This window comes from Molothrus ater, chromosome 13, assembly GCF_012460135.2.
Source record: "Molothrus ater isolate BHLD 08-10-18 breed brown headed cowbird chromosome 13, BPBGC_Mater_1.1, whole genome shotgun sequence".
In the NCBI taxonomy this organism is placed as follows: domain Eukaryota; kingdom Metazoa; phylum Chordata; class Aves; order Passeriformes; family Icteridae; genus Molothrus; species Molothrus ater.
Window position 1 is genome coordinate 18239335 of NC_050490.2, and position 13335 is coordinate 18252669.

At 39.0% G+C, this 13335-nt stretch overlaps 1 protein-coding gene across 3 annotated transcripts in view; it reads right to left on the bottom strand.

The window, feature by feature from the left end:
• The window catches only part of DENND4A (DENN domain containing 4A), a 48362-nt gene that overhangs the window by 10428 nt on the left and 24599 nt on the right, over nt 1-13335 (bottom strand). For all 3 annotated transcript variants that reach the window (XM_036389381.2, XM_036389380.2, XM_036389382.2), the window contains exons 12-22: nt 13165-13265; nt 11690-11908; nt 11304-11449; nt 8081-8214; nt 7091-7226; nt 6355-6561; nt 6120-6248; nt 5704-5848; nt 3701-3820; nt 2090-2230; nt 121-1208 (exon numbers count right to left, since the gene is read on the bottom strand). In XM_036389381.2, the coding sequence (XP_036245274.1) occupies nt 121-1208; nt 2090-2230; nt 3701-3820; nt 5704-5848; nt 6120-6248; nt 6355-6561; nt 7091-7226; nt 8081-8214; nt 11304-11449; nt 11690-11908; nt 13165-13265 (2566 nt within the window). The remainder of the gene's footprint in view (nt 1-120; nt 1209-2089; nt 2231-3700; nt 3821-5703; nt 5849-6119; nt 6249-6354; nt 6562-7090; nt 7227-8080; nt 8215-11303; nt 11450-11689; nt 11909-13164; nt 13266-13335) is intronic.

The following is a 13335-nucleotide window of genomic DNA, read 5'->3' on the forward strand; positions in this document are numbered from 1 at the left end:
ATTAAAACAACTTAATGTACACAGTCTACAATGACACATGTCATACAAGGGATTCATCACATGTGAGTCAGTAATTAAACCTTTACAAAGTTTTTCCTTAAGTTATTAACAAACCTTTACCTTTGCAGATGCAGCATACATTGCAAATTTGGAGTACCACTTGCTTGCTTTCTCTGCAACCCCTTTCCCAGCAGAGAACATGCTGCTTTTCAGAACATCAAACTTGGGAGTCAGCAGCGTGTCCAAGTTGAAGGATGGTGATGACACCAGTGTCAGTGCACTGGTTGTGTCCTGCTCCTTGGCTGGGCTGTTTGGGGAATAAGCTGGGGAAGACCAAAGCCTGTCCCTTGGCCTTTCTTCATGTTTTGCGTGGTAGCTCTTGGATTTGGTAAGGCTGGGTGGCCTTGGGGAGTTTGGGGGAAGGCTGGACCTCCTACAAGGCTGGATAATGGTTGGGCTCCTTTTATTGGCATTTCTGTCATCAAAGGGTTTTTGCAGCTCAATGCTTGGGGCACGACTGGACAAAGGGCTGCTCATGTTGTTCATGTACATGACTATTTCTTCAGCTAAATCTCTTCTTGCAGATGGAGTAGAGACACTTCTGTCATCATCGTCCTCCTCCTCCTCTTTCTGCTGCTCTGTCTCAGCAACCAGCAGAGACAATGGATCAAATCCAGTTTCAACATCTGTTTTTTCAACTGGCTTTACTGGAAAGCTGCTCTTTCTTTGCAATTTTTTAGATTTTTCACTGGAAGTTTTCACTGCTGTAGGCGTTTCAGGTTCTCCATCCAGGTCTTCCAGATCAAAGATAACAGGAGACTCAGTTTTATCTGTAAAACTGCAATCAAAGGCTGCATCTTCATCACTGGATTCTTTCTCCAGGCTTTCTCTCTTAGACTCTAGAGAGGAAGATCTGATATTAAGAGTTTTTGGCCTTATGCTTTTCTGTAATGCACTAGATAGAATTTTGGCATCAGCTCCCAGTTTTTCAACGATTTCTCCAGGGTTTGCTTCCTGGTTGATCCTGTTTATCATGAGTCCCACTAAGCCATCCCCACTCAGGTTCCGGCTCCTGCTTTCCCACGGCATCTCCCTTAAGTCAGCTTCCACTGCACTTTTATGTCTCTTTCTTAAGGATTTGTTTTTTATAACTTCTGCTTCATTGGCATCCTCAAAAGATGATGTAAACAGCAATCCTACAGAACTCTCTGAAAAACAAATGGAACAAGGTGCTTTATTTGTTGCTGTACAAGAAAACTGAATGAAGTACAGAAGAATGCAAATTTGTCTCATCTTTCCAGCAATTTACAACACAGAGATGGAATTCACTGTGTTGTGCTAGAGGTTGAAATATTGAGCTGACCACGGTCATAACTTTTAGGAAGGGACAGACAATAAAACACTTAAAAGGGAATAAAATCATACAACCTAAAGAGCATTTTGAGAGACATCATCAAGTCTCAATTGTATTTATTCTTTTGGGGACATTACTCCAAGGTTTGAAAGCTAAGGATAGCACAGGTATCAAGGAAATTGCAAAAAAACCAAAAGCATCACTTTCTAACTTAATCATTTAGAAACAGAGCCAACAAAAGGAATTATTGTCAGAGAAATCTCCATTGTTTTGCCAGAGCATAAAGATGCAGACTTTAAAGTACATTACAATATTTCAAGCATAGCTGACAGTATTATAATAACCAGAACTGACATTACTAAAGACTCATGAAAGTGTCTGAAAGTGTCTTTTTAATTTTACTGCACAGAAACTCCTTGACCATCCTGAAGGAATTAATTACTTGCTGGAGATTATATGAAAAAACCCCCAAGATTTTGGTGTTTTGTAAGCAGATGTTAACTACAGAAAAGAACAGAACAAACAAGAAGAAAATCTGGAAGTGCAGAATATTGCCATGCATTCTCCTGACACAGCATATGCTGACTCCAACCTAAACTCCCTCCCCCACTTTTCATCAGCCACTGCTATTACAGCAATAAAATACTGCAAGTTTAGTGGACACCAGAGCTTAGGAGCACTACTCAGAACTCCTGAGTACCAAACTGGGTAGATGAGTACTTTCCCTGCACTCACCCCTGCTCCCCTCTGCCACGGTGCTGTCAATGGTGCCGTTGAGCCGCACAATGCTGGAAGTGCCTTTGTCATTCCCAGAGTTCTGGTAATTCAGTTTGGGCAGGCAGTCCCCACTCCCTTTTGTGCTCTCCACTTCAGACACTGCAGACAGAAAAGGACAGAGGTTTTGTAGAATCCAATGAACATTCCTTAAATCTCAAGGCCCCGTTACCTAGTGGACACCTCACAGAGGATTGAGAGGCACCTTGTTGCACCCATCCCATGAGGCACAGGCTGATCTCTGCCTGGGCACAGGTTTTCACTATGGAAATTTAACTCCCAGCATTACTTCTGGAATGTTCCAAAAGCTAGAAGTTCCATAAGCTTTGCTACACAGAGCCCAAAAATAATTCCAAATTATCTTGTGGTTGTAAAGATTAAGACCACCCTTGCTCACTTGCATAGGAGAGGTGTAAGAGTATTTTTCTCCTGCTTTTGCAAGAGTTCAGCTTCACACAGATCTCATTTCCCCCAGGACTACACAGGAGAAACGAAGTAAATGTGAATTATTTATATTCAACTCTTTTACATATGAAACAAAAATTCCATTGCAGGTGACTACCCAAAATAAAGAATTACTTCTCTAAAGGATTTCAGACAAGTTTAATATTATCAAGCTGTTTTCAAAAGTGCAAAATGTTTTAGCACATCATATTACAGAGGGCTACATTTGTCTTAATTATGGCCAAAAGTAATAAATTAGGGAGAATTCATTTTCTGCATCCTCAAAAACTTTATTAAACCTAAATAACTTGTCTGTAATCTTATATATATGTTCTCATGATCATGGGTAAGACAACTTTTCAAGAAAATTGAAGAAAAAAATACTAATGCTGGAAGGAAGATTGTGGTAAAAACACTGAACTTATTCCATATTTCCTCAGACTTTTATATCACTTGATAATGGGATAGTTAACCCAAACAGTAGGAGAAAGCCCACTGAAAAATTTAAACAATTATATTATTAGGGGAACATTGACTAAGAAGGGTATTTTCCATGAATACACATGGGAATCTGTAGTGCTCATACCATTTTACTACACAATCTGATCTTCTATGTACTTGCATCAAGTTGATGCTGCTCAACTGCAGTTGAAGGAAACAAGAGCAGCAGATGCAAAACCTGAAGAAATTCTGATACGTCTCCCAAACTTTGAGAATTCCAAGAAGCTGGGTAATTTAGACTTCTCAGACTTGCAAAATTTCAGCTGCTCTCCTATTACAGGATTTATAAAGAAACCAGACTGGTAGAAAATGCTTTTCTGTAGATTATGCCTATGAGGCAATTTCATTTTTTTTTTTAAAGACAAAAACATTAGGCTATAATTATCATTAAGCCTTTATGCTCCCATTATCACTTATTTGAAACAGGAGAGAAAAAAGAACTGTAATTTTCCAAGTGAAACCATTAGACATCCAGAAAATTACACTTAGAGAAAGAACTTCAGGCAGTGGCATAAACTGGCATTATCACACTCACTCACTGTGAGGAATCAGCTGTCCCACTTAGCTTTTGCTGGAATCCTTATTTATCCCCAATGAACCAGATATCTGTATTCACAAGATACGTACAAGAGCTGGAGTCACTCTCCCTCTTGTCCTCCTTTTGTTCTTGGATGTCTTGAAGACAAGTTTTCCCTTGCTTGGCTTCTTCTTTGAGTGATGTGCTATTGGCAGTGTCTGAAAGTCCCCCTATCAGTGCAGGGCAACATCAGAATAAAGGCAGTTATGGCATTTATTAGTGTGACATTGTTCAGGGGAATAAATTGAATACCAACAGTAATTCAAAGGCCTCTTATCAAGAACATTCCAATTAACAGTGAACGTTTTACCACCAAATTAAAAAAAAAAAAGAGAAAAAGGATTGGCTTATTATAGTATAAACGTTGAAGTGATGCTTTAGAGGATGAAATTAAAGGGGTAATGGGCAACATTTCTTTTTAAATATTGAACTAAAGCACTGTTTGACTTTAATTCTGTTGCCTGGTTTATTTGATCAAAAGGTCACTTCTTTTCAAGAACTCCAAAGGCATCTAAACATGGTTTCATTTTAATGTACAATGTTTCTCAGAAACATTAATGTTAACAGAGATGTTAATGCATGTGATTCACATGGTTTTACTCTAGAAAGTAAAAAGATTTAAACAATGCAGTGGCAAACATGAGTTAGTCTGCAAAAATAGATTAAAGTGAAAATAACCACCATCACTCCAAAACCACCTGCAAACATTCAAGCCACTTATCTGGTCATTCTCAAGCCAAAACACTGCCCAGGTGTAATTAATATGGTCTCTCTCCAGGATCAAAAGGGTCCAACATAATTAGAAGTTTCTTTCCCTCTTTTCCCTAAAGAGGCTGCACTGAATGGCTACAGAAGGGTAAAAACCTTGTTGCCATGGTAAAGATAAGAAAATATTCTGGAATTTATGGGAGTTTTTTGGATTTCCTGAGGAGTCAGCACACATTCCAGCTGTGAGGTCTCATGCAAAGTAATCTTGAAAAGTCAGATGATGTCAAAAGCAAATGCTATTAATTATATAAGTGACAGTTATTTCATTAAGGATTATTTACACTTCCTTGGTTTACATAGTCTGAGTTGCAACCAACATTGCTAAGCTCTTGTACAGTGCTTTGCATGGCTGGATTTCAATGAAGTGGTTTATCAGGAAGCTCAGCTCCATGCAGAACAGGCAGGAATAAAGCAAAATTGTTCAAGGCCATCCATGAGGTTAATGATAGAGCCAGAAATAGGACTGGAGTCTCTGGGGTCCAGAGAAATAATCCAGCCATAAGGCCATCATATATGTTCTGTTTGTCAGGGCAAAGATTTATTTGTACACATTTGGAATTACAGAACGGCCCTGGATGGAAGGACTTTGAAAGCTGAGTCAGATGACCCACATACATTTATAAAAGTATGTTGCAAGGGTCTTCCAAGGTCAGCCTGCCCTAAACTAAACTGCATTGCTGCTACTTTACAACGTACTATTGTGCTTTACTACCAGGAAGTTATAAATACCATGGCAAGTAGTACCTTTAAAAAATATCAATTACAGGCATGGCCATATGACCATTTTATATCTAAGTTTTCACTGGAAAGAAAAGGAAAGAACCCCCAAAATTTACAGCCTCACCTATTTTACTTATATTCTAGATAAAAACAAACATTATCATTGCAGGTGGTATGCAGAACCTGCAACCAGTACTGCAAACTCAAGGACTAGTTCTAGTTGCCTCTCAGCTAACATAAAAAAAAAAGGGGAAAATTAAAAAACACAAGGCTGGACAAAGTTTTCTGCCAATTATAAGACTAGTTATTAGATGAACTAGGATAATTATAACAAATTTCTGTTTCATATTTTGTCTCTATTTGTCTTGTAAATAGTTGATATAGTAAGTGAATAGCTGACTATTTCAGATTCAAAGGCAATGGAGACAGCTTTTTCAAAATTATGCAGGAACTATTGCTTTTTTTGTCTAAAACAGTTTTATCAAGCTCACAAAAGAAAGACTTTTGAAATAAACTTCCTAATCGGCATGAAAATAAGAAAACCAGAAGGATGTGAATACTTTACCAGGAACAGGTGTATGTGCAGTGCTTGCTGGTAGCTTTTTCAATGCTTTTTTGAACTGGGCTATTCCTAAGACAACATTTCGTATTTTCATCCAGAGGAAATAGCCACCTCGATTGCTTGAAGGCCAGGTGCTTTCCAAAACAGCCTATTTTGGAAATATCAAAATCAAGCAGTCATCTTCAGGAACAGCGAGGTGTGAAAACAGTAGCTTAAATTTCAGACTGAGTTACATTGGCAGTAATACAGCAGATTTCTAAAGCTACAAAACCAAAACCCACAAAATGATTCTGTCTTGTGTTTCTTCAGCTTACAAGAAATGACAGAATCCCACCTGAACGGCTCTGTAATTTTTCTCCCTTCTATTTGCCTGGATCAAAACGCATTTTTGTGCCCCCCATCCTCCTTCAAGCACACACCTTGTTGTAGTAGCCATAGGTGATGGCATTGGGGTCGATGCCAGCCTTCTGCATCTCGAAGAGCACGCGCACCGCCAGCACGGGCTGCCCGTACTGCCCGCACAGCTGCATCAGCACCCGGTAGCACACCTGCAAACACACACACACACACCCATCTGTGAGCCCCGGGCCCCAGCACTGCCCTGGGCTCACCCTCAACCCCACAGGCTCCTTCTGCAGCTGGGGGCTGCTGTACCTCGTCAGGTGGATCTATTTTCTTGGTGTGCATTTTCTGGAGCACGTCATAGGCAGTTCTCAGAGCCCTGACCTTGGAGTGGCAGACTTTGACATAGGCAGGGAGGCAGATGAACCAAAGGCCGTAGCAGTGTCGGAGCAAACACCTGGACCACATCTGGGGGATGGAGGAGTACTTCTTGGCTATTTTGTGGGCAGATTTAATTTCCTGGAAAGAAACACAGATTATTTGTGTGTGTTTATATCTACATCACACAAAGGTACATGTTAAAAACTGAACATGTACCATTATATCTATGGAAACTGTAACAGTAATATTAACAATAGAATGAAGTGGGAAGGAATATGAAAGCAGTGAGTGATAACAAAACCAGTCACTGTGCAATATTCTACTCCGAAACCCTTGCATTTCTTTAAATCTCTATTACTTTGAAAGTTAGAGCTCCTCAAGGTCCTGGGCAGTAAAATGCAATCAAGGACATGGAAAATTCATGGAGAACAGTGTGAAGAAAAGGGAAGAGACAGGGACAGCACAGCAAGCAACCTGTACAGGGGCCCTTGTATGGTGCAGAAAAGAAGAACATCCAAACAACAATTTACACAGTGACCTTAGAGTCACCAGATCAGTGAAGAACAGAAGAACCATCAGGCTGCAGGCACAGCCAGTCAGGCTTTACAGCCAAACTCAAGCCATCCCCTTCCAGAGCACCTCACACCCCAAGAACACCAGCAAGTACCTGTTTAGTTCTTCTGAACATTGGTGATGGGCTGTTGGGGCTACTGGCTTTTGAGGAGAGTTTGTTATTTGGTGCTCTGAGAAATCCTTCAGGTCGTTCAAACAATTCTAGCTTTAATACTGGAAATCCATTATAGCTGCAAGAGAAATGTGTCAATTCTGGTAAGTCAGCTCCAAAGCAAACACATCACATAATAGCAAAGGAAATCAACCACACACTTGCACTAGAAGCTTCCCAGGAAATAAACACAAAAGTAAACCTTTAATGACATCACTGACAGAAGTGGTTCACTAATCCCTCAGCATGGGCTCATGCTTGCACAAACAGACTCAACCTGTTACTCAGGTTAGCAACTTAAACTGACAAATGTATTTACTGTCATAACATTTTCTTTAATTAATGTGTCAAATGCATTAGTATTGATTCTAGTTAATAAAATAATCTGTGTGGCTTAGTACCCAATGATTATCACATGACTGAGGCTTATGAAAATCAATGGGAACAATATCAAACCATCTAAAAGATTAAATCAGATTAGATACGGAAATATTTCTCAGAATTAATGAAGAAACCAACAAACTCATCTGACATAATTACTAAATTAGTAACACTGGTTTTCAGCAATTCCTTGACACATACCCTTTCCTTCCAAAGAGTATCTGCAGTTTGTATCATTATCAGTAATAGCAGAGGGACAAATAAGGATGACTGGGTCCAATAATCTCAACTTTAAGCTTAAAAGGTGTCAACAGCCAGCACAAGGCAATGTGATCACTACCAGCTTTATTAATTATTGTTTCTGTGTGTCCACACACAAAATCAAGACTTCTAAGAAACTGGTACAACAGCCATTTCAAACACACCTTTTTCTTGACCAACATAAAGGGCAGGAAAAGTCTGTACTTCCTGACTCTCACAAGAACCTAGAAATTAAACTCTACAAGGGCAGCTGTTAGGATTGGCTGGCATCCTACTGTGTCCTTAGGCTACCTGTATTGCAGAGGGTGCTCTTCCCCATTTGGCAGATGAGGGATCTCAGGGGGTGTTATGAAAACTGTGTGTTCACTCTTGTAGGACTCATCCAGCTCTATAAGTCGTGTTTCCCCAGTTTTGTCCATATCTACCTGGAGGAGGAAGGTAAAAGAAAAAGTAGTTACCAGGGGCATTGCATTTTCTGCTGTTAACAGCTGTATGATCAACAGGACAGAGTCTGCATCAGCTTCAAAGAGCAGCACTTTAAATGAAAGGACACCTTGCAAAGTTATAATGACATTAATAAGTATTGCATTGGTTTTGTGAACTTCACCCCAACCCAATAATGGCTGTTTAATGGTACAGTCTGAATTGCCTGTTTTCAGGTAAATATTTTAAGGAGAATGTAGAGATTAATCCTTCTGAACACAACCATTTCCAGAACTATGTTTCCAACAGCAGCAGTAACTTGAAATTTATTTTTAAACATAAAAATAAGATATTTTCCCCTCTTTTAACCACTGAAAACAACACCAAGCTTTATCAAATTGTCTGATGCATACAGAAGGTACTACTAGCACCATGCACAATGGCAGTCACCTACACAGCACTTAACGTCTTGACAGTCTGCAGAGACTGCAGAAATACACATGCACTGCAAGAGAATGGAATATAAATGTGTGACCTTACTGAAGTGTAAGGGAGACAGGCACAGCTTTGTTTTTCTAATTTAAATTACTTAAATGGTTTAAATGGCAACCAAATGACAGACAAATGGTAGAATACTTCAAAGAAATGAATAAGCAACCTGTGGAACCCAAGAATGCATGTTTTTTATGGCTTAAGAATTTGGCAACAGAGAGTTAATGTATAAAAAGAAGCATATTCCACAGTTCTCTCCCTCCAGTGAGGAGCAAATATATCAAGTAGTTTCAGTAAAATTCTTGAATATTTAAAGTTTGATAAACATACCAAGAGGTGTCCTTAATTACACATTTTGCTGCATGAGACAGATGGAAAGCATTAGCAAATTGAACCAGCCAAGTAGCAAGAACATATGGCTCCTGAGAAGCAGCAGTAAACGAAACCTTACTTGCAATTTAAATACTTCTAAGGATGTAAAAATCCCACAGCTACAAGTTTTACCAGTGAAATATAATAAAGCCAGTAGCTTAAATGTGTGTCAAATTGAGGTAATTTTTGAGTTCCTGGAAAACTGAAAACTTGTGAGACAATTACACTGTATCTTTCAGTTGACAAAATGGGTAATCAATTACAATCTGTTGCTGCTGTCTAGGACCAAATAACATAGAAGAGATTACTCTTCATCTTAAAGTATTCTCACCAATTATTTAAGGCAGGGCTTAGTTGATATTTTATAGATAACTAATTTCACAGTACATAAAATTTGTCTCAAGGCAGTAGTCTGTAACTACCCAGAAGAAAGCACTGTATCACCTTTCAACTCATGACATCACTCTCTCATCCAAAATCCTGTCAGGTACTGGTTCCTCTAATGAAAGATTAAATATAAATATTGGCTTTACTGGAACAATTCAATTTTGATATCTGGTCTTGGCTGCAGCTTGAGTTGGTACAGCAGTCCTTGCTATACTTGCACATTTTGACTCTGTATGTTACTGGTAAGAACAATATCAGAAATTAGGAGAAATCAGGGAGGAGAAGCAGGAAGGAGATGAGGCAAATATATCACTGTTCAAAGAAATCCTACATGGGAACCTGCTCCCCCAGTCTGTGAATATCCAGTTTCATAAGCAATTCTAAAGCCATAGAAAATCCTAAAATTGCAATGCCAGTGCCTCAGTTTCCCCACTGTTATCCCTGGCACAGAAGCAGCCATCCCATTAATAAACCTGAATAAAATCCTCACTGCCAGTAATGGAAGCTGGAGAAGTGTACGTACATTCTGGACAATTTGCTCTCACCAAACTGTCATGGGCATTTTTATGGTGGAGTGGAAAGAAGCTGTCCAGGGCATCAAGTAGCAAAATACCTGGCACTAGGACAGACAAGTCTCTGTTTCAGCTGTACAAATGGCTCCTTAACCTTTTCTAAAAGGTGAAGGCTCCAACAGCTCCACAGATTATGTGCAGTCTCACAGTGACATCAGCAACCTAAGCATGACTTTTTCGAAACAGATGTCTGAGTTTCCAGATAAGATAACTTTAGTTTAGGGCATCAACTTCAGCACCCTCATAAACCATTCTATAAAATGAAATGCATCAGATAGAATGTGACACTTACACAGTCCTTGCATTCTGAATAAACATCCTTTTTAACACCAGCCAGAGAACTAAACTGCAGCACAGAGGAAACCAAGAGCTGCTCAGCAGTTCAGTCACTGGGGTCTATTTCTGTCCAGGACAGCTCCTGTTTCATGCACAAATTGGCACATGGCAAAGCAAGCACTACGTGTTGAAGGGTTTCTAAAAGAGCTATGGGATTGACTCAACATTACAGAAATGTTTGTAATTAATTCCATTTACAAGCCATGAATACCTGCAAGTCACGCTATAGAACTGGGAAGCAGAGTTTTGAAAACTGTTACTACTAAAATATTGAGACTAGCAAAAGCCAGAAAGAGTCTTAAATATCATTATTCCATGCTTTTACATTTCTCTTAAAGTTCACTGTTTTCAGGCTTATTTTCAAAACAGCTCCTTTTAGCTCTTCTGCACTTCCATGGAAAAAACAGTCATAAACAGGAACTGTAAACAGCAATTATCAGTCTTCAGTATTAATTCCCATGGAACAAACAGCAGGTGACCTACTTTCCAGGAAATCCCAGACAACTGCACCCTGCTTAAGCAGCAGTGTCCCAGAACAGAGTGGTACAGGTAACCAATAAGATGACAACAAGGTGGGAAATTTCTCATAACATCCACCAAAATAGGGATGTAAGATTCTGGGTTTCAGTTCAGTCTTCCTTCTTGCACTTCTTATAACAAGACAGTAATTCAGAAGTTTACATGTCAGTGAAAATGCACCTCTAAATTGTTATTATTAGCACCTCTAATTTGTTATCATGGTGTTTTATTTATATTCAAGAATTTGAAGCAAAAAAGGAAATGAAGCCCAACAAAAAAGGAAAATGGGAGGCTACAATGATGAGAAAATAGGAAAATAAAAGCAAAAACAAACTTGCAGTTCAAATGCATTCTGGTAGATAGGTAGAAAACAGCAGAAGTTAAACACTGTAGGCACACCAAGACCTGCTTACTTTATCCACACAGTCATCAAAGAAGGCAAGGCTGGCATCCTTGTCACTGACAAAAGAACATTCCTCAATGAAGCGAATGAACATCTGGGTTTTGGTCATCAGGGTGTAGAACTTCTGATGAGAACGGTCTCTGCTCTTCAGGAACCCTGCAAAGTGCAACCAGGAGCGTTGTCAGAATGCCCAGAAGGCAAAGCCCTCACCAGAACTCACTGTTGGTTCTACTCATGTGCAAAAACCTTTCTGCAATCTTTGCCACTACTGTGCAATTTTGTCTGCACTTACATTTCCCCCACCATTTACAACACTCACATACCAATGTTTTATTCTGTAGATAAAAAAGAATAAAAAAAAATAAATACACACAAAACAAGTTTATAACTTTTCACCTTGTAGTTCAAAGAGAGAACTTGCATCTGTGGCTGTTTCAGAGGGTGCCTCCGTTATTGGCCTGAGGTAAGACCTGTAACCTTTTAGGATTGAAGCCATGAAACAGAGAAATGCTTCCTGGATCTCTAAATCTAACAGATGCAATTTCTTCCCAGAATTAAAATCATAATCATTCATTGCCAATTCCATTAATGCATCTTCTCTTGGTCGCTGTTGCACTGTGAACAGAACAACATTATAGTGTTTTACTTTCTTTTCCCCCTCAATACTGGCCAAAAATATTCTCTTTAACTTACTAGATTCAGTGATTACTGAACTCCATTACATTTGAAATAGGTTAAAATACACCCACATTCACTCAGGACATGAGACAGTGGATTCAGCTTGACCTTCTGTACCTCATGTATCTGTGGATAACACCAAAAGCAGGATGCCCTGGCCTGGTCGGCACAGGAGTTACTACAGTATCAGAGAACCAGTGTGGACAGAGCTTTAAAAAGCCCTCAAAGTAAACTGTTTGTAAAACCATGTGAAAATTTAGACAGGAGCTGATTAAAGGAGCATATTTTCAGTACAAACATATGGATGAGATTTTTTTTGATTGTGCCTTTCATTTCAAAAAGCAGACAATGCACATTAAATACTGACATACACAGAAAATCATCACTTAGAGGCAAAGTGGAGCCACTGAATCACAGCACTGCAAAATGCTGCTACAGACAAAACGTGGCTCTAGCAAAACCTGTATTCTTTAATTAAGTATGGGCATCAACATTTTAAAGCCATCAGAACTCTAGCTGAGACTTCACTGCTACACACAGAGTTTGGTAACATTCTAATAATGCCACAGGAAAGTGAAAGAATGGGTTTGTCACTGTCTTTCCACATCATATAATTACAGCCAACCTTACCTCAATATCATTTTTAAGTAACCTACTCTGTAATAAGATTTAAGTTCACTACCACTCTATTTTTACACACAGAATATAAGGTTTAGAATTTTTTCTAAAAAGCCCTTGCAGAAAATTGTATGAAAATTCTGAAGCATCAGATAATTTTCACCACCCATCACTATACACTTCTTTGTGTAGCATATCCCAATAAACTTCTGTCTGTTCAAATCTTGTGAGCTCAACAGCCAGGACTGTGTTAACAGCCTTTAAAAAAGTGCTTTGTTTTAATGAATTTCACTAAAACCACCCCTGTCCAGCTCTTTTTTTTTTTGTATGAGGCTAACATTAATAGGAAGTGATATCTATTAAGTACTGTCTTCATATATACGTGAAGTCTCCTCTGTCCCAGAACTCCCCACCCAGTTCCTAATCTCTGGATTTAGAGCACAGATTTTGCTATTCTGTAAAAATAAATGTTTAGTGGAACTGATAACTTTGGAACATATTTAAATAGCTACATTTATCTGGTTTTGTGGCACACTGTGCCCAGTGTAAAGCTTACTATGTACTATCTCACTCACATTCTGCCAGTTGCTGATATAAAGTATTCAAAGTGTTCATCAGATTTTTACAAGGTTTCTTTGGTAGGATCTTCCATGCAATAGTTTTCTTGTCTCCAGTTCTGGGAAAAAAAAAAAAAGCATTCACAGAATGTGTTCAGAGGTTGCTCCATCACACCAGAGAAGGAGGTT